Source organism: Melanotaenia boesemani, chromosome 19 (genome assembly GCF_017639745.1).
Source record: "Melanotaenia boesemani isolate fMelBoe1 chromosome 19, fMelBoe1.pri, whole genome shotgun sequence".
NCBI lineage: Eukaryota > Metazoa > Chordata > Actinopteri > Atheriniformes > Melanotaeniidae > Melanotaenia > Melanotaenia boesemani.
In genome coordinates, this window is record NC_055700.1 from 18,142,079 (window position 1) to 18,169,265 (window position 27,187).

At 36.7% G+C, this 27,187-nt stretch overlaps 1 protein-coding gene across 1 annotated transcript in view; it reads right to left on the bottom strand.

Moving 5' to 3' along the window:
* Window positions 1-4,474: 4,474 nt before the first annotated feature.
* Window positions 4,475-27,187, bottom strand: part of si:dkey-112m2.1 (transmembrane protein 132C) — a 160,782-nt gene continuing 138,069 nt past the window's right edge. Inside the window, exons 6-10 of the mRNA XM_041970732.1 lie at window positions 19,403-19,546; window positions 16,418-16,626; window positions 11,862-12,171; window positions 7,319-7,510; window positions 4,475-6,820 (exon numbers count right to left, since the gene is read on the bottom strand). Of these exons, the coding sequence (XP_041826666.1) occupies window positions 5,738-6,820; window positions 7,319-7,510; window positions 11,862-12,171; window positions 16,418-16,626; window positions 19,403-19,546 (1,938 nt within the window). The 3' untranslated portion in view covers window positions 4,475-5,737. The remainder of the gene's footprint in view (window positions 6,821-7,318; window positions 7,511-11,861; window positions 12,172-16,417; window positions 16,627-19,402; window positions 19,547-27,187) is intronic.

Below are 27,187 nucleotides of genomic sequence, written 5' to 3' on the forward strand. Positions count from 1 at the left end.
CTTCAAACAAGTGTCATTTGAAATGTGTTCACAAATACAATCCAGTCTTGGCTGCAGAATTAGTCATTGTTCAATGTTTCTTATAATGATGTAGTTACGGCTGCCTATGCTCCCTACATCAACAAAATATAAATATGAAAGATATAATAGCAGAAAATTAGTGTGACCAGATGACAGAATTACTGATTTTCCTGTAAATTTCTGAGACAAGAAGTTTTGAAGATGTTTGCAATATAGCATGTGCTGATTGTGGCTCAATAAATTCAGAAAACATTGGATAATGTTGTGAAAATAAACTGTTGTATGTAGTGCAAGTATTAAACTATGAGTCATGTTGTCATATTGTGGTATTAAAGGATATATTTAAATATATATATATATATATACACATAACCGTCGACTGTGAAAAATGTTGACAACTAAAGACTTCATAGAAACATTTACTGCTAATAAATAAAAGAAAATATACTTGATAGAAAAAAGGTTTGTGTTTTATTGTGTGCTTTCATCCTGAAACCTTTTTTTTTTTTTTTTTTCTTTTTGGCCAACGTGAAATTGGAAAAGACTGGCAAATCTATCATAAATTTTTACTTGTATTGTTGATAAATAGATGTTTGCTTAACAAAAAGTGGTCCTTTGTTTTGAGTTTTCCTAAAAAAAAAAAATCTTGTGAAGAATTCTACTACCTAAAAAAATGTATTAAGCATTTTTAGGGTATTTCAGCCAATTTCTATATCTTTAGTTTTAAATGAATACATTTTTCAAATATAATATAAGCATATTTGAGGCTTTGGCTGCACCATCTTAATTGTGTAAGTGTCTTCAAGTATCATCAAGTGTCCCCAGGGTCTAGTCCTGACCACAATCACATCGATATTTAACTGACCTTAAAAGACTACCGTGTAAAATAGCTGGCGGACAATGCTTCTTTACCAATCTAGGTCACAGTATGGGGTTGAATACATGCAGGTCATTTAACAACTTGACTATTTTTTGCACAGTTCTGTGCTCAACTTAGATGAGTAGCAACACTCTACAAATGCTGAAAAACATCATTAGTTTACATGTCTTTTATAAATACTCTTCATTGCAGCAAAATATGACTTTTCTGCTGAGTTTTGATGATTTGAAGATAATTTCTTTAAAATGATGCTTGTCTTCATGCTTTTTTATGTTAGTTTTGTTGGTTGCTATTCAGCTCTCATGTCATAACAGGAGGTTGTTTGGTGGCAGTGAAAAAAGGCCAATAGTGAACCGGTAAACAACAGAGCTGACAGAGATGTTTATTTATGTATTTAAGTTTTTTTCTATCTTCTTGTTTTTATCCAGAAGTTGTTGTTAGATTATTGTATGTAGTCGCTTAATATACTTGTAGAATCTGTAATTTCTTCTCAGTGCAGCTAATTAACATTTTCATCTTAGTATATACACAGTTTGAATAAATAATAAGAAAGAATAAAGACACATCTCTTGGTGAAATGTTGTTAGGAAAGAGTACCAAGAGTTACAAAATAAAAAGTTTGAATAAAACCGGTGTAGTCATGAAGACTGATGCATCAAATCGCCTCATTTAAGGCCAAGTTAAAAAGAGTTAGTGGAGGAACTCCATCATTAGTTTGTCTTCCACTGTAATTACTGTGATCAGTATGATATGTAGAAACAAAAAAGGTAGACACAGTTATGTTTGTTTAATTGTACAATGATTAATTCAAAAGCTTATGCAAAATCTGACAAAGTAATTTTCTTGTTTTGAGTTGTCTTTTCAATCTTTAAAACTTTGTTGACTTAGATTACAATGACAGTGATAATTCAAAATGTTTTCTGTCATTGATTTTTACTTACAATGTCTGTTTGGGTGCATACATATTTAAAAATAACAATGGTATCTGTATCCTTGATTCTTTTCTTAGAAAGAACTATTTCCAACAGCGCTCTTAACCTGGTCTGTGAGAATGGCATTGTGCAGCACAACAAAGGCACCAACAAACAAGCCGTCATTATCACTTCAGGGACCCAGAATAGTCCTTCCTCCCCCCAGGACACTGGTAAACACAGACTTAAATACAAAAATACCAATGAGATAAAATAAGCAAAAATGAATTCTACAGTGTGGAAGTGTTGCTCTGTGCTCAGTGTAAGGGTGTACAGCAGTTGCAGCCTTCTTTCGTCTTGGATCTCAATGAGGCCACCACCGCAGGGATTACCAATGTGCAACTGCGCACAGTGAAAAATGCCACGTTACATTTCTCCTAATGAACTATTGCTTTGTTTTTCATGGCCACACCAAGTCACTTATACCAACATTTTCTAATGTCTGATGTATCCCGCTTTGCGTTTACAGGTGCAGACAAAGCCAAAGGCCAAAAGCATCTTGTGTTTTAATGTCAGCAAAATAAAATAAACAATAGCACATTCACACCTGCTTTAAAAGCACTATTCTAACCCATAAATCAAACTGACAGATACACATATGCACAAAAAACACACATGCACAGGATATTTCTTCTCAGCTTATCTGCACCTAACCAATGATGAGCAAGCGAGCAGCAGGCCAACAGGAATGCACACTGGCCAGTATACACACACACATGAAAAATAGTGACTTATAGGTCCTGCAAGCCACCGGTCTTGTAGACAATGGACAGGACCCAGAATGTACTGTAGATTTACATCAGTGAACACATTAATAAATTCAGTTTAAAAGTGTTTAAATATGCATTTTTATACATCCTTGTCAGTAGCATCTTCAATGTTTATTTAATATTACATTTTATTAAGCTTTTTCAAGATAGTGTTCCAACTGAAGTAAAATATGACATCACAAGGTTTGATCGATCAATCTATCAATCTATCTTTCTATCTATCTATCTATCTATCTATCTATCTATCTATCTATCTATCTATCTATCTATCTATCTATCTATCTATCTATCTATCTATCTATCTATCGATATATCGATATATCAGTAATGTAATTGGTGATGTTCAATGCAGGGCATGTCAAAATTGAAATGAAAGGGAAAAAGGGTCATGCTGAAGAATGTTGTCATAGCAACGGTGGGGAAATTTATGAAATCGGATAACTAGTGATATATCGGCATAGCAAATGTCAGTGGAGATGGTTTGTAATGGTGTAAGGGTTCTGTTCCATTATATATGACAGGAGCTGCCAGTTACTTAGTGAGCTAGACTGACTGCAGACCCAGAGATCTTTGTGTAAGCAAGAATGATACCTAGCAGCTGAGCACAGAGGACAGGGGCCCATGTCTAAGTTAACAGTGAAAGATGTCAGTAGCACTTTGGAGAAATATTATATAAATGCAAGGACACAGAAACTGCACTTTTTTTGCACTGGAAGAATTTAAAATATTCACTTATTCAGGAAACAGCCATTTTTAAAGAGTCAAGGTTTGATTCACTGTGAACAAAGGTAATTGAATACAGTTAGCTGGAAGTCAGAAAGCATAAAAGAGAAGAAAAATCTACAGAAAATAGACTTGTTACTCACTTAGAAATTTCCAGAATAATCTTAGGTGAAGGAAGGTTTGCCCTCTACCCTGCAACATTTTTTTAATTAATCTAAAAACTGACCACATTCATTGGGCAATTTTATTACAATTCATTATTGCTGAGCCCTTTATTTCAAATAAAATATTTACATATTGCATTGTCTTGTGGCAACCTGGGGATGTCTCCAATAGCTTTGCTTTAATTAGGGTGCAAAGTATTTCTGAATAGGTATTGTAAGTGGGCATGACAAATTACATAGAAAATGCCACATTAGCATGTAATAAGAATGAACTAAACGATCTCTAATTGAGCTGCCCTTTGAGAAAGGGGAGCATGCCTGTGATCCTGTGAAAAAGAATAATTGTCTGAGTATGTAACAGCTGACCCTGTACCTTTTTTTTCAAAAACAGTATATTATGAAACCCATGGGTCTTAATACATGATAAGTTTATTACACTTAACTTTACTCTTGACCTCTTATTTGACTTATCAACACACTTCTTTATTTCCACACTTATAATAAATGATGCAGATTATATATTGAAGTGATATGTGGAATAAAAACTTGTCTTTGTGGTTTAATAGTATCTGTTGTCAGAGCAACATCTGCCCAGTATGCAATACCTCTATTAATTAGGTGCAAATGTGATTATCTATTGTATCAAACATAAATGTACATCCTTGTATTTTCTTTTTGTCTTTTGATAACAGTGAGGAGTACAGCTAAATGTATTCATACCAGTATCTGCCAATATGTTTAACAGTATTATACATTTTGGACAAAATTTGAGTATCTGATCATATTATTAGTGTGGTCATAGAAAACTGTCTGTTCGGCTTCAACAACCAGCTGCAATTGTTAACAGTGACTAAAGTTAATGAATCTAAAACACACATGTACCCACATGAGTGCAGACAGACCGAAAATAGGTCAATGAATCACACAGACCAGCAAGAGTCACCTTCAGTTTTAATTAGTCCAGCAGCCAATTTTAAAACAGAGATACAGTAGAAAAGGATGGACCTGACTAATACTGCCATATGACAAAGAGGGTTTACAGGTCAGATATGGACTTTCATTTCACAGTTTTTCATCATTTTTTTACTGTCAAGAATTCTTTTCTGGTATCCAACATGGCATACAGAGTACTGTGTAAAATGAAGTGATCTCTTCCTAATTCAGGTGAAACAACCTGTAAACAGAGCATTTAGGATATTAAAACTCTGCATCTTACATTACTTATGTGATTGTCTGTTGATGTTGTTGCTTCTGCTCACTGTTTTTCAGATGAGTGTAACTTGCTCTGATATGAGGCCATTTGATTTCAGTAGTGTAGAAAGTCCACTTTATGTTATGATGCAAAGGGGTGTGATCAAACACCAATCAAATTATAACATAAGAAGGGGAAAAGAAGGGGTCTAACAAAACTTTTTAAACCAATATCAACAGACTAAATCCAACGCCAAATGCTCCTACAGTGAATGAATGCAATAACACTAGACTGACATGTCTCCAGAGGTACGGGCTTTAGTTATCTACACATTTCAGTTTTGTACCAAATCAGACACACGTGCTTCCTCTTAAATAACGTCATGCATGAATCTGATTTCTGGAGACAAACCTAGAACAAAACAAGAACAAAACCAAAACCAAACCAAACAGCACTTTACAAAATGTTACTATACATAAAGTATCTCCAAATCAATCTTTGTTTATATACAGTACAAAATTTCTTTAAACTCATCTCTCCTAGGATCTAAAACTGCTGGCATGTGGTGAAGGGCATACAGCAACTCTAGAAAATGAAATACATTTAAAATAACTCAAAGTACAAAAAGTACAACAAATACAACTTTAAAACATAGTGGTAAAAAAAGACATAAAGCAGTCTAGATGTTGCATCAAAAATAAACTGAACCTCAAATGAAGACAAACAACACTTATATAAGTTAAGCAACAATGCCTTCTTACCAATTTCCTCTTCACAACTATGCTCTTGTGTCTTGGCAGATCACGTTATGTCATTTCTTGCTTGAGCCTTTCTGAGTCATGGAAACAACAATGGCTAGGTCCACTTTTCTTTTTATGGTGAGGTTTTCACTTAAAAAGCAGTTGTCAGTTTTGTTCCTCACCCCTTAGTCCTGTCCTCTGTCCTTTCCTCTCTCCTTAATCTGAAGGCATTCAGGTGAGTTTCTCTTTAAGTTCATTGAAAACCCCCAGTACCCATTATGCAGTGTTCTTAATTGCATTCTCATTAAGCTTTTCCATGTAGTTCCTAAGATCCTTTGAGTCCCCAAGCTCGATGTCTGGACATACCCATTTTATCTCACTGGTCTGCACTAGTGCTAATGGGCTGAGCACAGGACACCCATTACTGGACTTTACATTGGAGAAAGTGGTAAACTTCACCCTCTTTCTCTTGGTGGTGGGTGAATTAAGGGACTCATTCCTGTGATCTCTTCCACTTGAGCTACAGCCTCCTCCACCAGCGTTACCACGCTGGATGCCTCCATTCAGTAGCTGACTACCTTCCTCTAAGGCACCACCTAGTTGTTCATGCTGCTGTTGCTGCAGACAAAGTCCCTCCTCTTGGCCAAGCCAAACCCAGTCATGGGCATGGGGCATAGCCTCTGGAGCCTCCAGAGGCAGCTGCTTGTTGCGGTACTTATATGCATAAGATATGCAGTTAATAAGAAAAACTAGGATGGCCAAGCAGAAGACCCCCAACAGGGCATACATACCGATCTCCAAGTCTGTCAGGCCTCGTCGAGATGGCAACAAGTCATCATCAGTGCTGCGGCTACGTGGCAGCTCGGCCTGGTTTGGATATTCAGCAAATTCATTCGGGGCCTTTGCCCCACTGTCCGCTGATAAACGGCCCCCGTTAGGCCTCATTGGAACATGGCCCCTAATAGTTGTAGCTCCTCGGTTAATTAATCCAGTTTCCATATCAGATATAGATCCACCATAATATGGAGAATCTGGGCGTGTTCTTCTGTCTCCTGGCTGTCTGTATTGATCCTCTGACTGACCAAACCTTACCTGTATGTTTACCATTCCAGTGGCTAAAGTGGTACGTCGTTTGCCCTTCTGGCACACTTCTGATGGCGTCATTTCAACACGCACAAGCAAACCCTGACCTTCACCCTTGGCGACAATGATGGGCCACTTCCATGCTGTACTGTGCTGCACTCTGACCACCTGTTCATCCAAAGAGGTTGCTGCCAGGGTAAAATGGGCAGGGTTGTAGTTGTCTAGAGGAGTCATGGATCCATCACTGAACTGAAGCCAAGCACTGATGAGAGACTCCTGTTAGAACAAAAACACAGCCAAACACAAATTGTTACAACAGCAGTAAGTAACCTAGAACGAAGATGAACCCAATATAACTCCAAAAAGATATATCTGGAGCTTTCCATTTCAATGCATAAAGAAGAAACAGACTGAAAAAATTAAACCGAGGAAATAGAGTGACGAAAAAGTCAGTTTTCATTAAAGTAGAAAAGTTCATTGAAACAACTGAGTGGAACGAATTTAAAACTATTCTCCTTAAAGCTCTTATGAGAAGAGACTATAGCCATCATTGGAAAAATTAATTATAGAAATACAAAAGCTGTGCAGTAGCAGGAGATACAAATTAAAGAAAGATTTACTATACCAAGCTTAAAAAGAATAAGTAGATTACATATCATTCACTCTATAAAAACCCTAACCCTGAACTTACAATCCAAATATAATAAAAGCAGAGCCAACACCCGGATTTAACATTTTCTTATAAGAAATTATAGAAAAATATTGGAATCTTACTTGTTTTAGTGATTCAATTACTTCCTTTGTCGTTGCAGTGGCGACAATGGCTCTGTTGCTCCCTGGGCTCAGTTGCAGTGACAGAGAGAGTCCAGATACCAACTGCACCCCCAGCTCTGTTACACTCACTTTATCATCCAGCACCCTGATGCTCCTCTCAGCCAAAACTGATGATGTCAGAGGACACAGCACCTGCAACATAAAAGCACTTACTATTAGTACTTAAAAGTACTTATTGTTCACTTCTGTTGGTATAATTGAGTCCAATGCCAGAGCTCTGAAGTCCCAACCTAAGCTCTAAATGTAGTCTTGTCAAGGATTTCCTGTTGTTCCTTCTTTAAATTTCAGTAGAAGGCATACAAAACAAAAATAAGCTGGTTTTTGCCTTTATCATTCATCAATAGAATAGATATCCAAAAAAAAAAAAGAAAAAAAAAAGAAAGAGAAAAGCTCTATTCACGTTTCAGTCTTTGTCTTTCTTTCTTTTATTGATGTTCTGCCAGACATGGAGCTCCTGTTGTTTTTCCTTTCCTAAAGATCTAAACCATGAACAGCCCCTTACCCTGTGGGCTTATCGTCATGTTGAAAATGATGGCATTGTTACTATTATGCAATGATAATAAACATAGTTTTCAAAGATAGTTTAAGAAAATAGTTTCTAGATACTTGCTGGACCAAAAGATTTAGTTATCAATCTAGTTTTCAGAATCACAATCTTAACACAATGATTAAAAAGCATGGAAATGGCTTGTCTTCTGCATTATAACATCACTGGCTGTAACACGTCTAAAGAAATATTGCAAATAAAAGATAATTAGACAATTGATTACTTAATAATTAGACAATATATATAATACATAAAAATGCTCCTAATCTCATATTAAAACATACTGTATTCTTGTGTTCACCTTACGGACATTTTCTCCAACTTTCTGAGAAGCCTGAGGAGTAAGCTTGTAAATAGCTGTGATATTGTTATGAGATGAGAATCTCTCCTATCTGCTCCAATTAGGGCTCCAGTCTGTCCTGCAGCCACCCCCACATGGCTGTATTTACCAGCCATAATGAACTGTCAGCACCGATCACTGACTCATTTGTACAGACCCTTTTTCCTGTTTTTTTTCCCTTTGGTTTACCTCTCTTTGCATTATCCCCCTGCCTGCCTACACAGTCAAAGCAATACCCTTGAATGTTCAGCAGCTAACAGTATGGCCTCTGTACAGGATGTACATTTCACCCTTAGCTCTGCAGACAGCATGGAGATCACAAAAGGAAACCAGTAGGGATTGTGAAGCTTAGCAAAGGTTTTTCAGCAAATATCTTTGTTCAAAAGACTGTCTTGAGGTTTAAGTAAAAAAAACAAAAAACAAAAAAAAAACAAAGCCCATCATCTGCATTAATGTATTTAAATGAAATTAAATCCAACTTAAGCTAGGAGAGTAAATTCTTCAGATATAAGTGAGAAGAAGAGTGTATGATGTCAAGTTTAAAAAGTAATGCTTCACCTTTGAACAGTAGAAGCTCATCTTCCAACCATGACAGGGATGACCTGCATCTTTCTCCTGTAAAATTGCAATATAAACCTACTGACATCTCCTGGAGAGCTCCGTAGAAGCGCTTTTTACATTCCTCTAACAGATCAACACTCAGCCTATCCAAACCCTGACTACTACACAATACCAAATGTCTATTTTTTTTCTACAGCTCTCATCCTTAGATGTCAAGGCTCCTTTCCTAACTTCTGTGGTAGTACTGGTAGCAGTCAGATTGCTTCTCTTCCTCTTAGCAAAGTTATGTGTCTCCTACATCCCATTAGAGAAACTGCAGAGCCTGTCTTTGGCCCACATCCATAATCGTGAGATTCTCCCACCAGGTTTCCAGATGTGTCCCCGTCTTCACACTAGTTCCCAAGTTTACATATTTCTTCATTTTCTACCCCCTGAGAGCAATTAAAACATTTTCTAGGCTTACCCCTTTCTTTTCAAAGCTGTCAAAGTCTTGTCTTGCAAGATTTCAGTTCAGATCAAGGAGGACTCTTACCTCCTAAAACCCACAAAATCCCATTTGCACCTGGATCTGGTCCAGTGAAACCAACAAAATTACATGAAATCTATTGTTACCTAAACAATGTGTGACTCACACACTGATAATATTGCAAAGATCAGCAGCAAAATGTGTTTTGCGTGCAAGCAGCCTATCCATAACATGACAGAATGAGACCGCTTAAATGGATTTATTCCTCTCTTCTGCTAAACCATCAAATTTGTAGCTCAGTAAATTAATGATCACATTACCAGTTCGATGGATGCTATCAGGTCTTCTGCATCAGTGGTCTTTTGAAATAATTGGCTTCAATTTAAATGTCAAATGTGCATCTTCAGCTGTGACAGTTAGCTGAACTGAATCGTAATAGCATCATTTATGTACGCGATGAGGGTTTATATAGGAATCTATACATTTTGAAAAAAAAAAAAAATACTTTGTGCTTTCAAAATCGTTTCTTACACAGAATTGAAAGTTGTGATCAAGCTTAAGTATTGTTCTTCACCTTTAGTTGCCCTTTGCTTACCGCATGTGTCCATATGTGTTTTACCAATATTGATACTGTATATTTAACTTTTTCATACTTTGAATGAAACACACTGGAAATTAAAGTAGTAAATAAAAGAGATAATAAAATATGTTGCATTGCCTTAGGTATAGAGAAGTTATTCAAGCATTTGAGTCTGTTACAAATGTTTATGCAGTTTTGATGTTTGAGCTGCAGCTTGAATGATGTGAAGCTTCAAATGAATAACAAGAATCACAAACACACACTCAGTCTTGCAGTGCACATAACTCTTCAGTGCAGCAGGAGATTGTGATCTCAGTTCTGTGTTTCAACAATGTGTTGCTCTTTGTTGTGCTGTCTTGTAAATGCCAGCCTGCTGTTGATTTATGGTGTGAGAGAGACACACGTGTTATCTTCAGCAAGGTCCTGATTGTATCATAAATAGGATTCTAAGTATTTGTGGATGATGTGTGTGTGTGTGTGTGTGTGTGTTTAGGGGTGTGTGGGGGGTAGGGGGGTACTTGTGTCAGGGAGCAATATTGTGAAAGGTTGAGAAAATGAGAGACTGTGCAGGTGTAAGCTTTTATTAGATGTGCCATTAAGGGATGTTTCTCTGTCAACCCTGGAGGGGCTTAAGTGTTTGTGCCATGCTGCAATCAATGTGGCTGCTCTTGTGTCTCTTTTCTTTTCCACTGCCAAAACTGCTCTGTCCTGCTCCACATTTTCTAAAGTCTCTTTTTTGTGTTTATTTGCGGTTTTACTGTCCAAACATTAGAGCAATGCCCAATAACAGAACACAATCTTGAACATATTGCAGCTTAATAGTTGTTTTGGCAAACATATTTCAGTTTCTACATCTAATTCGTTCTGCTTCTTGCCAGGTATCTTTTGTGTCTTTAACTGATGCAGCAGCTTTGGCCTTATCAGCAGCTGGCAGCAAATACTGAAAATATCAATCTCCTGTGCTAGCTTATTAACAAGTAACACAGTGTTCATGAAGAGGTCAGAGTTGGCATGGAGGATAGGGACGGGATCAGAAAACATGGTATTTCAGTTCAGGAGCAGCTGTAGAAATGCTTTGGTCTTCATTTTATCAAGTCAGCCCGCTACTTGGGAATCAAAAATACTTGTTTAAGGATAGGCAATAACGGGACCTGAGATGAGCCTGTTGAGCTACTGACTCAAGTTTGACCTGGCCTTGTCCCAGTATACTTCCACAGAAGTGTAATTGAATTATTGACCCAATTTTCTCAAATACCGCAACGCTAGGGGGTCATATGGCTCCATTCAGCTTAGTTCTATCCTTCTTATGACTGACCTGTTCTATCATGTCAAACAGTAGTTAACTGGCAGCATATCGTCACCCATGTCGAGCAGTGAATCAAACAGCTTTACAACTTTAGAAATTTTTGTGTTGTATATTTAGATGTTTTAACATGTATGTTAGTGCTTACCCTTTAATGTTAACACTTCTTTTTCTAAGTACTGCTGCCTTCTGTTATCACTGGGTTAAAGCACTTAAAAATACTTTTCATGCAGCAATATGCTAGACAAAGGTACCCTTCAAATTAAAGGGTAAGGTAGAATTACTGTTCACTTTTAAACTGCCTTAGGTCTCCAGCAAATCCTGAAAAAACTCTGTCTTGTTGTGTGCTACTGCTCCACTTTATACACCAACTGGACAATAACTTTGCTGTTGCTACTCAAGAATCCATATCATAAGAATCTTGAGTCAAGTCAACTAGACTTCTACGTTTTGGTTATATATATATATATATAATCCAGTTGACTTTACTCAAGCTCTTATGATTACCTAGATGAGAATCTACACCAGCATACCAACTCAAGTGTGATAATAGAATAAATTAAGTTAAAACATGGTAACTTTGTATTTTGGAGTAGATAAGTTGGGCGAGAACTTCCTTGAGGAAGACACCCCCCCAAATATAACCCCTAGCATGATAATAGCAGTAAATTATAAACCCATACAACCTGCAGTTTGGTGGTTCCAGCACTCAGTCCGATTAACACTTGACCCTCCATCAGTTCAGCGACCTTCGAGTCCACCACCTTCAGAGTTTCCTTGACCAGTTCTGTCACGTCTACCTGCCAGTCACTCCCCAACAGGAAGTTGATCTGACCCAGCCCATCCTCCTCTGTGGAGCCTCCAATATCTCCTCCATCTGCCACAAAGTGTGTGAGGACACGTAGAGTGGTGCTCTGGTACTGGGCTACACAGGCATTCTCTGTCCTTTCCTCTGCTGCATCCACACCATCCCTGTTGTCAGTGACCCTCTCATACCTAGTGGAAAAGGATCAGAGGTGCTGTTGAGTGATGAGGTGAAAGCACAGATGGACTGATGAAAAAGAAGAGTGCATGAATTTACTTCAAGCTGCTTCTGAGGTAAAAAGCAGTGAAAGCTCTTTGTATTTAGAGACTAACAAAGAAACTATATACACAGGAGGAATTGTTCCTTTTTTCTATGATAGAATAATTCATTTTTTTCTGTTCACCATTAGAAGCGATGACGTTTAAAACCTCTGATGTATTTAATGCTGTCAAGTCCTCCACTGTGTTCTGCTGCATGTTTGTCTGACATTCCAAAAGTCACAGTCTCCCAGGGTTTTCAAAAATCCATTAAAAACAGCTTGCAGAGGCAAACTGCTGCCTGGCTTGTTTTCTCATTTCCTTTAAAAGGGCAACTGATATTTTTCTGCGAGTCTGCCATTTATTTGGCCAACAGTGAACGCTTTGCAGATATAGTCATCTCAGAGCATATGCTTTGTAACAAATGGATGTTTGCAAACCCAGCAGAGAGATTTTCTCAAACATTTGTTCCTATCTTTTGATCTTATGCATGTTGATCACATTAACAGATCCGCATTAGACTTAACAAGGTACGAAAGGAGAGAAAGTATAAATCCTGCAGAGGATTACATTTATGTGCTAACAGGTGCCACTGCACAAGATGCAAGACCTACAAACACTGATGCAAGAAGAGAGTAAAGCGTAAATAGTTTAATGTGAACAAAAGGATCAAAATTTTTTTGTCTCAACGGGTAAAGTTAAAATTGCACCTTTTCGTTTTAAACATGCTTTGTTGTAGTTCATAGTATTAAAACTTTAATGCAAAACTGAAAGAGAGAATTAAAATATATCTGCTTGCACAAAGGCCCATTTTTATTTATTCAGCTTCAGTGTATTGTGTTGTCTTAGCCATATGTCTCATTATGGCTGTAAAAAAAAAAAAAAAAAAAAAAAAGAGAAGAAGAGAAGAGAAGAGTCGGGCATACAGATTACTCTTATCCATCTGCTACTTTTTCCCATCACACTTTATCTCTGTATATAGATCTCTTTGTTGTTTTCTGCATTGTTATTGTCATCTATCTCTCACTGCATGTCTGACTATCACGTTATACATCAGTTTCTAACCGGAATTTGCACTAATCTGTTTTTCCAACTCTCTTCCTCTACTTTTCTCTCTCCCACTCTCTGACTCTCCGACATCTTTTATTCTTACTCTTTCAAGCTCTGCTTGCCTCACCACCGGTCAGATGGCCAGGGGGAGTGACAGTGACAGTTTCCATTAGATTTAATGAGGCATAGCCGGTCAGGCAGAAAAATGGGCTGACAGGTTAACATGTTGTGGCCCAATGGCTTGGCTTAGTTCCTAACCTGCATTCACCGTAACCCTCCTCTCTCTCTCTCTCTCTCTCTCTCTCTCTCTCTCTCTCTCTCTCTCTCTCTCCTCCTCCTTCACATGAGTGAGGGGACAGCAATCTACACCAAGGTGACATTTGTGGCTGGCAGCAGAAACATGGGGTCAGGGCAGGTTTGTAGCTGTGAGTGACAGGTCACCTATGGTGCTGGACTTTAATGAGGTGGCTTGACCACTTATGAGAAAGTGAATGAGTGCTCACTTAGCTGGAGCATGCACTCATTGAAGAACCAATGCTAAGAAATTGTTGCCCATTTAGCTGTCTTCTTGTATTTGGTTCGTTCTTCTTCCTAAAATACACACAAACTGCATATAGCATGCATTCTTCATGGAGTTATGCACTTGAAAGACATGACAGATGTGATCCAGCATTTATACCAGGGGGTATTTGTGTAAGAGTGCCACCCTGTGGGTTGTAGGCGGCTTGGAAACATGGTGACTTTGTGGTAGTTATGGAATAGCAATATGGGCATTAAGAAAGCAGTTTAAATACAGTTCTTCATGTTATAAGATGTAAAGCATTTGTATATAAAATATTTCAGTTTCCAAATCCAATTGAAGTGATCATTTTAGTTATATTTAAACATTTGTAGGTGGTCTTAATGTGAGCTTAGCTTGTTCAACATTTGATGCACTTCAGCAACAACCAAGCTAATATATAAGTATATATATCAGCAATATACCTTACTGCTGAAAAATTATGTGCTCATTATTTTAAAAGACACATAATAGACATGGGATTTTTTTTTACCTGTTAATGTCCAACTGAATGTGGATCCTAATAACAATGGAAAAATGTAATATTGGGAGAAATCGAGCCATTTATTAATGTTATCTGTATTAAAAAATACTATTAGCTCCTATGTAATCTGATTATCCAGAAAATGTTGTGACACGGTGTACACACAATCTAATTTGCATTTAGACATAAAAGTGAAATAAAAAATTCAATCACAAAAGAGTACAAAGAAGACATAAAAAAGCTAAAAAATATTTTTTTGTTTGAAAAAAAAAAAATTCAAAGCTGAATTTTGAATTTAATGACAGCAACAAGTTTAAAAAATGCTTAAGAGGTTTCAAACAGCTGGAAAGGCTGAGTGAAATTAAAAATAAGAAAGAAAAATAGAAGTGTGAGATTTCAAGTTTGAACTTAAAAAAAAAAGCCTCCAAATATGGATCACTTCTAAATTAAGCTATGTCCCACCTCAGGTAAAATTCGTCGTGTCCATAACCTTATGAGTTTTTCTGTTATGGCAGTAAGATGTTAGGATATTTGTCCTAAAAATATTTGCAAATGTTTGAAAAGATGTATAAGATTGTTCTTTACACTAGGTAAGGCACGGCAAGGCAAATTTATTTGTATAGCACATTTAATTTACAAGACAACTCAAAGTGCTTTACACAAAACATAAAAATGTTACAGCACGGTGCAGAAAAAAAATGCATGAGACACCTTGAGATGTCATATAACTGACTTTGGATAAAATTGTTTATGTTTTATTCCTTGTAAAATATATGTCTAATTTAAAATTTCCTTATGTGTTGATTTTCTTCTGTTGTTGAAAGGGGTAGGTGTTATATAAGGTTTTGTTCCAGCCTTTTTGTTCATTTATCTTGTTTATTACGTTGTCTGTTATTGTTTTTGAACTTGCTTCCATTGCAGGAACAAACTAAACAACCAATAAACCTTTAACTAAATTAACAGGCAAGAACATCCTACATCAAGGCTCATGCACAAATACAAGGTAAAGCCACCATAGGTGACCTCTCCACAGTCTGCACATGCCATTCACCTAAAATATTTGACACGCTATGAAATAAAAAATATGGAAAAAGAGGCGCAGAGCCAAAGGGCAGCTGAATCAAGCATGAATAGAAAACATTTTACTCAGTAAAGGTGTTTGTCCCTTTAGTAATTAACTATTTGAAGCTTTTTCAAGATGAGGTGATACAACTGTGTAGCAATGTGGCTCTGTCTGTATATATATATCTATCTATATATATATAGATATATATACTAGGAACATAGGAAAAAGGGTTGCAATTTAGAGCTTTAATAGTAACTTTATGGTCTCACTAGTTAAATTCCAAACCCTACAAAGATCTGTTCAGCATGTTCTCTTCCACTTCGTGTAAAGAATGTATGACTGACAGTGTAAATTGTGTTTGATTGTAAAATTCTTGTTCAGATGAAAGGAATGTTTGAGTGTTTCATGTCATGTCTGTCTGGTCACAGTAAATAATGATAATTATAGCTATTATTAGATTTAAATGTGCTCCAGTGAACATCTATTTTCATTTGAATATTCTATTATAATCAGCTTAATTCATATTAGAAGAAAAATTACTACATATGTTTTGTTAGAACTGTCTGGTACAACCCACACTGTGCTGCACATATCATTATGTACTTTATCGAGTTCAGGCCTTGTAGTGTTGCCCAGAAAATTACAACTCATTCCTTATTCTCTTTATGTACTTTTCTGGGACCCAACTCTGGTGAATTATTATACTCTCATTACACAGCTGAACATGCCGTTTATGCCTCATATGTCTGGTCCACTAATGCCAAGCTAGTTCAATGTAGGCTCTTTTTATTTCATTTTACTAAGTGACAAATCTGTTTCTCATACATGGATTGTTAAAAGCTTCTCTGGTGACTGACCTAAATAAAGAATCAAGATTTGTCCTCCCTGGTTGATTTTCCCTTTGCCAGCTTATGTTTAGATATCTGGGTACATAATGGTGAAAGAGGTTAATTTAACATTGATCACTGAAATGTAAGATATGGACTGAATATTCTAGATGAATTTGACAATCATGTCTTACCTCCTGTTGCCTGCACTAGCAGGGACCCTCCAGCCCTTAATCTGACTAAGCTCAGGGTCAGCCACATCAATGAGCAAGGGTAGGCGGGGCATCCATACGCTCATTTCAAGCTGAGCACTCAGAAAACTGTAGGTGAAGTTGAGCATCACCCTGCTCTTTCCTCTTGTCTCCTTTCCATTGACATACACATAGTCACATCGCTCTGAAACCTGAGGTGGAAGACAAGAGAAAAAATAAAATGTTTTATGAATAAAACACTTGGATAAATTTAGATTTTCTAGTAAACATGTGCTTCAAATATGACATCTCTACAGAAAAACTGTTGTTTGGTTTGCTTTGAGAAATATTATTTTCTATTCTTTTGTCCAGTCAAGAGCCTGTTTTGAGATACTTAAGGGTGGAAAGATTTGGCGTTGCTTCAGTGAAAATTCAAGTGTCAGGTCTGCTCAAATTCTTTCTGCTTGTGTTTGTGTGTGTTTCAGTGTGTGCAGATCCATCCTTAACGCGTATGTGTGAAGCATTGTATGAGTGACTAATTTAGTCCAACTTAACAGATGGAGCTCTGCAAAGACACAAACCTGTTTCTTCCAACCAGAGAACAAAATGCTCAGAGCTGAATCATGACCAGCTGGAAAAAATACAACTCCAATCAGTTATCAAAGTTTCTCACATGCATCTCCAACAGAAAGAAGCAACATAGTGGGAACATCAGAAGTATGTTATTATCTTCAAAGCAGCAGAATCTCCTAATCACTTTCAACCTCTGAGGACCAAATCTTCAATTGTGTTTGTAATCACTTCTGTTTCAATTCATTTTAGTCTGAAATACCATCATGAGCTTGACTGGCACAACTGCTAATTTCAGCACATGTCCTCAGTAGTGTCAATAACGAAGCAGTGACAGGAAGACTGTCATCTGTCTCTTCTTCTTTGCATATAACTTGGCAGCTTTGCTCTCAAATGATGTCAGATCAGAGCTTTTCTCTGAAGAACAAAACTGACAGCTTGGTGTCTGTCAGTTCTCTTTTCCTTCTTGCTTTCATTCTTTCAGTCTCACCCCCACCAGTATAACTGGATTTTTTTTTTATATGATTTGTCTTCCTATAATTAGAGCAGGTTTTGGTTTTATCAAACTGTGGGAAAAGTTTAGCATGTCACTTGGATCTTTTTTTTTTAAGTTATTTCTCATGTTAATCTATCCATTTTCTGTACCTTAATCCAGTTTAGGGTTGCAGAAGAGCTGGAGTCTTTACTAGCTGCTATCAGGCAAGTGTTAGGATACACCCTGGATGAGTTTTCGATTCATCCCAGGGCCATTCATAGTATTAATTTAATATCAGTGCAAAATGGTCTTTCCAGACCTAACTCCAGATTTTTTCTAATGAAGAGCTGCATTGTTCAAATGTGCAATACTGTGCAATAGTAAAAAAAAGTGCAACAGCCCTGCGGTGTACAGCTGTTTCTCTTGTTTTTCTTTGTCATGGCTTGCTTAGATTCTGGCTCGGCACCTGCCACCTAGTTTGTACTGGATGTACACGTTCGGGTTGACTCACCTAACGTTTGATTTACAAGAACGTAATGTTATTTCTGATAAATCAGCATGAATGAGTCAAACCAAACAGTATTTTAAATACATTAACTTAATCACCACCTCTTTTTTGTTATGTCTCTGAGCCACAAATGAGCCAAAACATTGCTCACTGACAGTAACGTCAGTCATTGCCCAAGCAAGCAAAGGCAAAGGGGTTGTAACAAAAGTTAAAGGCCAGCAATATTTATTATTCAGTTGTTTTTCTAAGTATTTTTAAATAAGTGGGAAATACTGAACTTCATTACATTTTCAGGTGGATTTTATATGAACAAAAAGATCTCTGTTCATTTTGTTTGACTAAAAGTAAATAGAGGTTCAGCCAACTGGTGGCAATTTAGAGAAAATTTCTGCTAAATAAATAAATATAAAAAAATATTTTTCAGTGTAAAGGTCAGTCAGGATTGGCAGCCCATCTGTGCATCTCTTATTATTTAGATTAACTAATCATGTAAGTCTTATCAAAGGGGGAAATCACCATGCAGTGTTTCCAACTTTTCAAACTGTTTGGTTTAGGTCTTATTGGTTATATGTATTCTTTTCATCTATGAATAACTGATAAATCTTAGATTAATTTGTGCAGACGTTCTTCCTGTTATTGGTTTATTTTTCTTCACACAATAACACTCAGTTATGAGCTGTGCATATAAAGTGGTATCACTTTAATTGAAAAGGAAAAAAAAAAGAACAAGAACAAGAAAAATCAGCAAAAACCAAGCAACAAAACAAAACATTTTTTAAATGAGAAGCTTTAGATCTGTGTAGGTGTGTTGCTCCCTGAAAAATAAATAAGAAAATGCACTGACGTGCAGAACTTCTTGATGAAACCATCCACAGTCACCTGAAATAACCCACTTAAGAGAATAGTTTATCCAGTCCTAATTCCCACCCCCAACTTTCTCTCTTTCAAACTATCTGTAAATATAAACATTCAATTTTATTGAGTTTTCACTGGTACTGTCGTTGATTGCTGTAAAGATTGAATCAAGTGATATGATGACACTTCGCAAATCAATTTGGAGGTTGCCACACAAAAATAAATTAATGGCTAAAAGATAACTGACTGAAACTGAATAAAGTTCCAGACAGGAATACAGTAGTATTAAAGTACACTGTTGACAGGTTACCAGTCCATCGCATGGCTAACACAGACAGACAATTTAGAATCAGCAGTTAATGTGTTGCAGGGAGAAGCCAGAGCACCCAGAGAAAACCCATGCATGCATAGCGTGAACAATCTCTAAACTCCCTGTAGTGTGACAGTGCTAATGACTACTTTACATAGCAAATGTTTTGTACTATTACTACAAGCCATCATTTAATCATTCTAGTTATTACAATAAAACTATCAAGCTGGTCATGTAAAAGTAACAACCTATAATGCATGCACCACTAACCTTGATAACCTGATCATCTGTTGACTTGCACTCCACTGATTCTGTGACATCTGATATTGCTCCATCAGTCCCGACAGTGACCACCTTCACTGGTACAGCTACTGTACGCCCAGTGAGGACAGCTGTGTTGAGGATTTCTGTCTCCTGGAAAGAAACATAAAGCAAACATTAGTGCAAAAGCACGCGTCCATTAAATGGTTTGAAATACCAAAACTGAGACTGTTTGGTTTCTGTTAGAGGTTGAAATACAACTTGAAGAATGTATGAATTTCCAAAACAGAGTGAGGCCCCTTCCAGAAAGATGGTTACGAGATTCTGAGTAGGTTAACTCTGCGTTAACCTACTTGAGTCAAACTTGTGTTTTTTTTTTTGTTCCAGACAGTTAAGACTTACCTAGCGTCTGTTACCATGGTAACTCACTGTGAAGTAAAGCACATCGTGGACAGGTTTACTTGAAGAAACCCTGAGTTTCTACTTATTTCTTCCCATCTGAAGCAGCTGTTAGACATGGATTATCTGTATCATTCTGAGTCCAGAGACGTAGAAGCTGAATTAAAATGAAATGCTTTGTGTAGGGAGAGGGTTTTCAGTACTCAAACAGACGTACTATCATTTCCTGATGAATATCTCATCAAACACTACTGTTTACAGTCACTTAAACTCTCCAGCTATGCAAAACATCACACACCATAGACGCGCAGTGACATCACAGCAAACTTCCTGGTTTGCGCTAAAATATTTATTTATTTATTTTTTTTTGTAAATAGGACCTTCCTCTTTATTATGGCAACACAGAACATTTTGGAAGGACAACAGTATGTTGAACAATGAAAAAAGTATATATATGTATATACATATATATATATATATATATATATATATATATACTCTTCTACACAGACTCAAGCAACAGTTTTATCTCATGATGCTTCTTTCTCCTTAGCAGCAGCAGTGTTTCCTTTGTTGATAAATATCTGTTCATATTCTTTGTACTACTGAATAAGACCTCGCTCCAACGAAGTGACAAAACTGGCAACTTTTTGTCAGCAGTTGCCATGGTAAATCCATGTATCAGAGCTCTATTGATGATAGCTTTTTATTGTGGTTCCCAACTCTAGGTGAGTTGACTGACTCAAAGCAGCTGATCTGGAACTGAAAACTGAAAAAAAGAGTTGCTCAGCACTAATTGACCCAGAGTTTCTTTTTAGACTCAAAGTTAGTTGAACTTCCTTTCTCGAACAAGCCCCAAGTGGCCATTCACCAGAAAAAACAAACAAACAAAAAAATAATAATGCCACCAGTCATGTAATAAACAATGGGGAATCTTTTTGAATGTAGACATCAGCCTATTTAAATACTAAATTTAACATGATGAAATAAAATGTAAACACAACTAATATCTCAGCTGCCGGGGAAGAGGTTATTTGAAAGAAAAATTACATGTAAAACATAAAAAACAGAAGAATGAAAAAGAAAAGGCCTATTTTAAATCCATAATTTATTTTGTCAACATGGTGGAGCAGGGTGACCTGAATTATCTATGGACAGAATTGGGCAATTTCTATGTAATACTAAAAGTATTCAGAGAGCTCAGACCTCCGCCGAGCCATTGTTTTTTTTTTTGTTTTTTTTTTTGCCAATGATTGTGGACATAATTTTTGAGTTAGAAGCTCTAATGGCAGAATTATCCCTATCTCTCCATAGTAAAGCATCCTTTATAAAAATTCCTCGATCCAGGATAATATCTGAATCACCCCCAAAATCACTTGTTTTTTTAAATTCTGCTTCTGAGATTTCCTGAAAAATTAATCAAAATCCATCCATAATTTTTCGAGTTACGTTGCTAACTGACAGACAAATGAACCAACTCTGCCAAACACATGACCTCCACCTTGGTAGAGGTAAAAACATATCTACCTTTTTAGATTTACTATAATAAAAACAGTTCTTTCAGACAACTCAGGAGTTGATGGATAAAAATCTTTATCAAGCATTGCAGTTTCGGCTCAGGTTCCATCACTACTCGCGCATGCATGCTTTTTAATCAGCTTAATATTGGAGTGCTTAACAACCAAAGCCTACAGGTGGATGCTGGGGTGGAGGAGGAGCTAAAAACAAAAGCAGGTAATATGCAGTGATCATGACAGCAGTAGCAGAAGCAGTAGTGGCAAGGATGAAGCAAACAGCAAAGGAGGAAGTGTGAAGCTTAGACTGCCCAGATTAGATGTTTGATATGTAGCTTGAATGTTTGAAGCAGATCATACGGGATATAGCACATCAGTGTAGCTTTATCTAGAAACTTTATTTCTGCCAATCAATTAAATGTTAAACAATAAGAATTTAAAGCTCCTTACTCTTTTTTTGTTTTTAAGTTGGGCTTTAAAGCCCCAGTGTATAACTTATTTGGCTTTTTATTAGCAAAAATCAAGTATCGCTTTCATAAATACGTATTTTACCTAAGTCTAATCACACTGAATGAATGAGTTGTTTATAAATACACAGGTGGTGGCGCACACAACTGGAGGCTGCCATGTTGCATTGCCATCTTTGAATATGGTAGCCGAAAGGGGACAAACTTGTTAGCCTTTTGGATTTTACCTGCGAATCCCCGGTCAAGATCATTCAACTTGCCAGTTTACAGAGAAGCGGAGGACCATCCATAATATTTGCCCCGCGAGACAGAAGGAAAAATAGCCAAGAAAAGAAAAAAAAACATCAACCGGGAGAAAACGAGAGTGTACATCGGTGGAGCATTTACCAGATGGAGGCAACTGTTAAAGAAGAGGGACTTCAAAACTGATGCGGAGGTTGCAGGCTTTCTGCTGGATCAGTATTCAATCTAACACTAGTCCAGCAACTACTTTATCCTCCGGTTTAAGTCAGATCATTTACTGTCGCTATATAAAACGGCAGAAACGGCTTATTTGTTAGCCTACAGTAGAAAAGCTCCGTTGCATCAGTTTTCAGTTGTTACTTTTCACAGAAGTCATACCATTTTCCTCTCTCTCTTCCTCTCCCTTTATCAGATGATCACTGAGTCCGCAAGCCATGAAAAATTATTTCATATGATAACATTAGCTATTAGCAGTAGCTTGGTACCAAATACATGGAGGACAGGCTTGTAACCATTAGGCATAAAAAAATAAAGAAAGAAAGAAAGAAAGAAAGAAAGAAAGAAAGAAAGAAAGAAAGAAAGAAAGAAAATAGAATTATGTATTGTTCTGTACCTCATCACTTGATGGGACACTTCAGGCTTGCTCCTTGTGCGAGATGTTGACATTTTCACATTTATGCCTCTCCGCGGCTTCCGTAGTTGTAATAACGCGCTTAAACAGTGAGGTTCTAGAGAGCACTACTTGATTGCTTGCAACATATTATTAGCGCACCACTAGATGGGAGTAATTCTTACACACTGGGGCTTTAAGAAAAGTCTTTGTGAGTAGTTCTGAAGGAGAAGTCTTAGTCCAGAATATTGTAAGAATTCAAAGATCAGAAACAAAGGAGTAAAAACAGTTCTATGTTTAGTTGCTGGTGTGTGCTCTTAAATAGTTGAGTCTCAAACTCCATGTTACCAAGGGCCCTGTCTTCTGCAATTATGGACGATAGTTATCATCTGAGGCCCTTCACATCAAGTGCCCCTTTATAATGTGTTTCAACAGCCCATCAAAATGATGAGCAGCTATCAGTGGTAATTTTAACAACATTGGAGATGATTTAAAGCCAAGGTTTGTGCTACTTTTCACTTAAAGACAATGTTATTTTTTATTTTTTCCAATTGAAAAAAAAAAAAAAATCTGAAAAATGCTCATCAGAAGAAGCAGACAGGCAGTGGAATTTGCTCATCTAACCAACATCTCCAAAGGATGAGATTGCAGTGACATACAATTATATGATGGTATATGTAGGAACATGAATTTAACATTTTTTGCTTGGTAGGTAATAAATTTTTTTGCTTGTGTAGGGCAAATATTAGTAACACATGCATTAAAAATTAGCTGTATAATTTTATATTTACAGTCTAAAGCTATAAGATCAAAGGAGTGGTGTCAGGTAAACACTATCTCTTTTTATTTTTTTCTCCTCGTCAAAACTTGCTGCCTATGTTACCGACCATGCATATGTATCTGTCTTCAACCACAAACTCCTGTCAGTGACAGATAATGTAGCCCTGGGCCTTAGAGGTCAGGAAACACTGCATGTCTGTTTATTTTATTCAGGCAACTTTTGAATGTGCCATCTCAGGTGATTCAGGCCCATATACCACTTATCAGTTAATCTGATTTTGTGCAGCCCCCTTTAGAAACACAAAATGGTTTTAGATTCACATTCACAAACAAGACTTTGGAAATACTTGAATAAATTAGTTTCTAAAGAAATTTTGGATGATTGAACATTTTTTGCAAGCATGTTGGAAATGCAGCATATAAGGCAGTATGTCCTTAGGATATTTTCGGTATAATCTATTCTATTCTACACAGACAAGCGATATATCATAAGTATATCACTTCCTGTCACTTCTTCTCTGTCCTCCACTTGTCAAATTTCCTCAAATATTTCAACACTCTGCAATGATAAAGTTTTCTATTTGGTGTGAAATTGCAATCTACTTCTTGTCATAGATGCAGGTATGGAATAAACAAAAAAAAAAAAACAAAAAAAAACAAAACAACAAAAAAGTATCTGTCTATGTGACAGGCTGCTAGCAACCAAGGGTATAAAGATTTTTGTTATTTTTTGTATGTTTGCAACCTTGTCTGTTCTGTGTACAAACATCCCTTGAACTAGTTGGCCTTTTGATGCTTGAATGATACAAAGATCAGTGTTAAGTGACTTAACAAACAAAAACCTCTTTCATTAAAAAAAAAGCCAATGTTCAATGAAAAACTTGAGCCACTGAAGTACCTGTAGAAAGAAAGTCTGAAACACAATACAAAATAAAATGAGGGGTGAAGTATTACAAAAAGACAGACTTCCCCTGTATCCAGACACTGATGAGTAAAATTACTCTTCTTTAATAAATGGCTTTAAGTGAGGCATAGAATCAAGTCATTTCAGTCCTTTATAACTATTCTCCAGAACTTGTAAAGGAAAAAGAAATGGTCATGATACGCTCTGCCAAATTGTAGTAATTTAAAAGATATAACAAGACACACTTGAGAGTGGATGGCCTTACAGAAGTGCAGAAAGAAGATAATGAGATCAATTAAGACAATGTCTAGTAATCCTGGTGCTCTAGTGTGTTGCTTGTACAGAGGATTTGCCATAATGATGAATCCTGTTCGTCTTTCTGTTAGACAACTCACGCAAATATTTCTGAAAAGAAAATGAATGAAGTTTGGCATCAGGCTCTGATCCTGTTACTCCTTGGACATCATTTTCTTAACCAGGCAGCTTTTGTAGATCCACATTGACAATGTTTGATATAGTTGTTTTGTGTTTGTGGCATGTAGAGTATGAAACAGATCAGATCTGAACTAGTCTGAAGTCGCTTACAGGCATAGCTTCATTGTTTTAATATAAAAACTACTAAGAGGCCTAACCCTTTGAAAGGCAAAGGAACTCTGGTCTTAAGATTGCTCTTTGTTCATTGCAACGGTTAGTTTTCTATTTGCTTTGTTTCTTGCCTTTGTTCTGTTTCTGACATGAAAGATGTGCGATCTACAGCTCAACAGTAGATAGAAGGATTTCATGCCTTTTAACAAAAAAGTCACTTTTATGTTCACCATAAACTGAAATGGAAAATATGGACTGGTTCTTCAGCTGTTCAGCTGCTTGTGGAATATAGCAAAATAATTTTACAATCATTTTCTAAAGGTGTTTACACCAAAACAAAAGTTTCCAGAGAGGAGTCAGTGTAGCTTGAGCTTTTGCTCTGACAACAGGAGTAATATTAAATGTCACTTGTCTTTTAAATGTGCATTCAGTGTCTCTAAAATGAACAACAGCATTTAATTCTTACGTTTCACTGAAATTCACGAGAAAACAGAATTTCCCCTTTAACTTCAGCTTGTCAAATACTCTTAGTATAATGTGTGTAGGTGATCCACACAGCATCTTTTTGTTTTATTTTTACGAATCATACATGTGTCAATGTCTCTGTATTGTAGATATTTCTTACATCTGTATAAGACAGCCATCAGGGAGACAACATCTGTTCTAAATAGCTAGAAAGTGAAGGAGACATAAGGTTTTTTGCCAAAAGGGATCTTTTATGCATAGATAGATACAGAGATATTAGACCTCTAATGGTTTTCAGGTTTCACAATGACATATCAATTTGTGGTATTTACAAATGAGTCTTATATCAAAGATGACTGAAAAACAAATGAAAAATTATAATTTTTCTCATCAATTCAAATGACATTTACACATATCGTATGTTATGAACCATCTTCTCCTAAACCCATTTATCCTTGTTAATAAACAAAAAAACATCTTTTCCTATTAATTTTTGTGCTGATGAAACACAAGGCTCTTTTAAAAGATGCTCTTTGTGTTCTCTATTTTTATGTGTAATGGAAAGTGTCTGTCTTTAGGACTGAAGCATTATCCAAGAGGTCTTAATGAGTTCCAAGTATACACATTGTCACAAACTGTCCAAGCCACAAAGTGCTTGATATCAGGGAAGCTTAGATCTCATCTCCATGATGACAGCAAACAATTTCTTGAGTGAAATTTTGTTAAATTAAGCAGGACAGCTTGGGAGAGGCACAGAAGGATTTGCATTTTTCCCTGAAATTCACTGACCTCTCACTGGCCTGCCTAATACCCTCCTGGGGTTATGAATATAATGCACATCCTATTCAGGGAACACAACAGCAGATAAACACTAATGTCTCCAAGTGGTTGTATTATTAGCTCATGCAGATACATGCTCACCCACCCATGTATCTATACATGTGCAAACACAATTACATTGAAACACACAAGCACAAACACCCTTTATGCCCAGCTAAAAAAAAAGAGGTATGGCCCCTCCTCATGCAGAATCTTTTCTTAACCACCTCTCATTGCAGTGCAGAGTGCATGGTGAAAAAAAAAAGAAGACGAAGGAAGACGATGAAGGACGGGAGAATCAATAAAAGGCCATTACACTTCTGTGCAGCTGGGTACAAGGTTGGAGCATGTGGGGGCTGATATGATTGAGGGTGAATCATGTGGTCGAGAACAAACAACCTACAGAGGTCCTGCTAAGAAAATAGTTACAGTACATGAATAGAAGAACATGCAAAGATAAAATCTGCTGTTGTTAAACATCTTAAATATTTTCTTTAAATCTGGCTACTGCAAGAACAATAATAAGAACGATGTCTGAGAACACTTCTGGATTTGTTACCCATTTTTCAAGAGTGGAGTGGTGGGAAATCAAAAAACACTGCATTGACCTGTGTTGTCGGATTTTTTTTCTGTTTTTTATGCCCAAATAATAGAACCCTTTCACAATATACCATAACACAAGTGTGAATTTTTCTTTGTCTAGGTTACCAAATCTGCCCTCTTTGCAAACAACTTCAACTTGAGTCCTAGAAAAGGCAAATTTTTCTATGCCCTCCAATTTCATGGCATCTGTGAATGGAATTCCTGCTAAATTAAACTAGAAATAAAAGTGGAGAGTCCAGGTAAAAGAAGTTAGTCAGCCAGGTTGGGATTTTAGTCACAGTTGTTATGAACTGATAAAAATGCTTTTTAAAACCAGTGTAAGCCCAGTACAATTTTATAGTCAGTGAATGTGTTTTATATTAATTAATAATAATAATTTAAAATCTAGTGTTTCAGCTTGTTAGC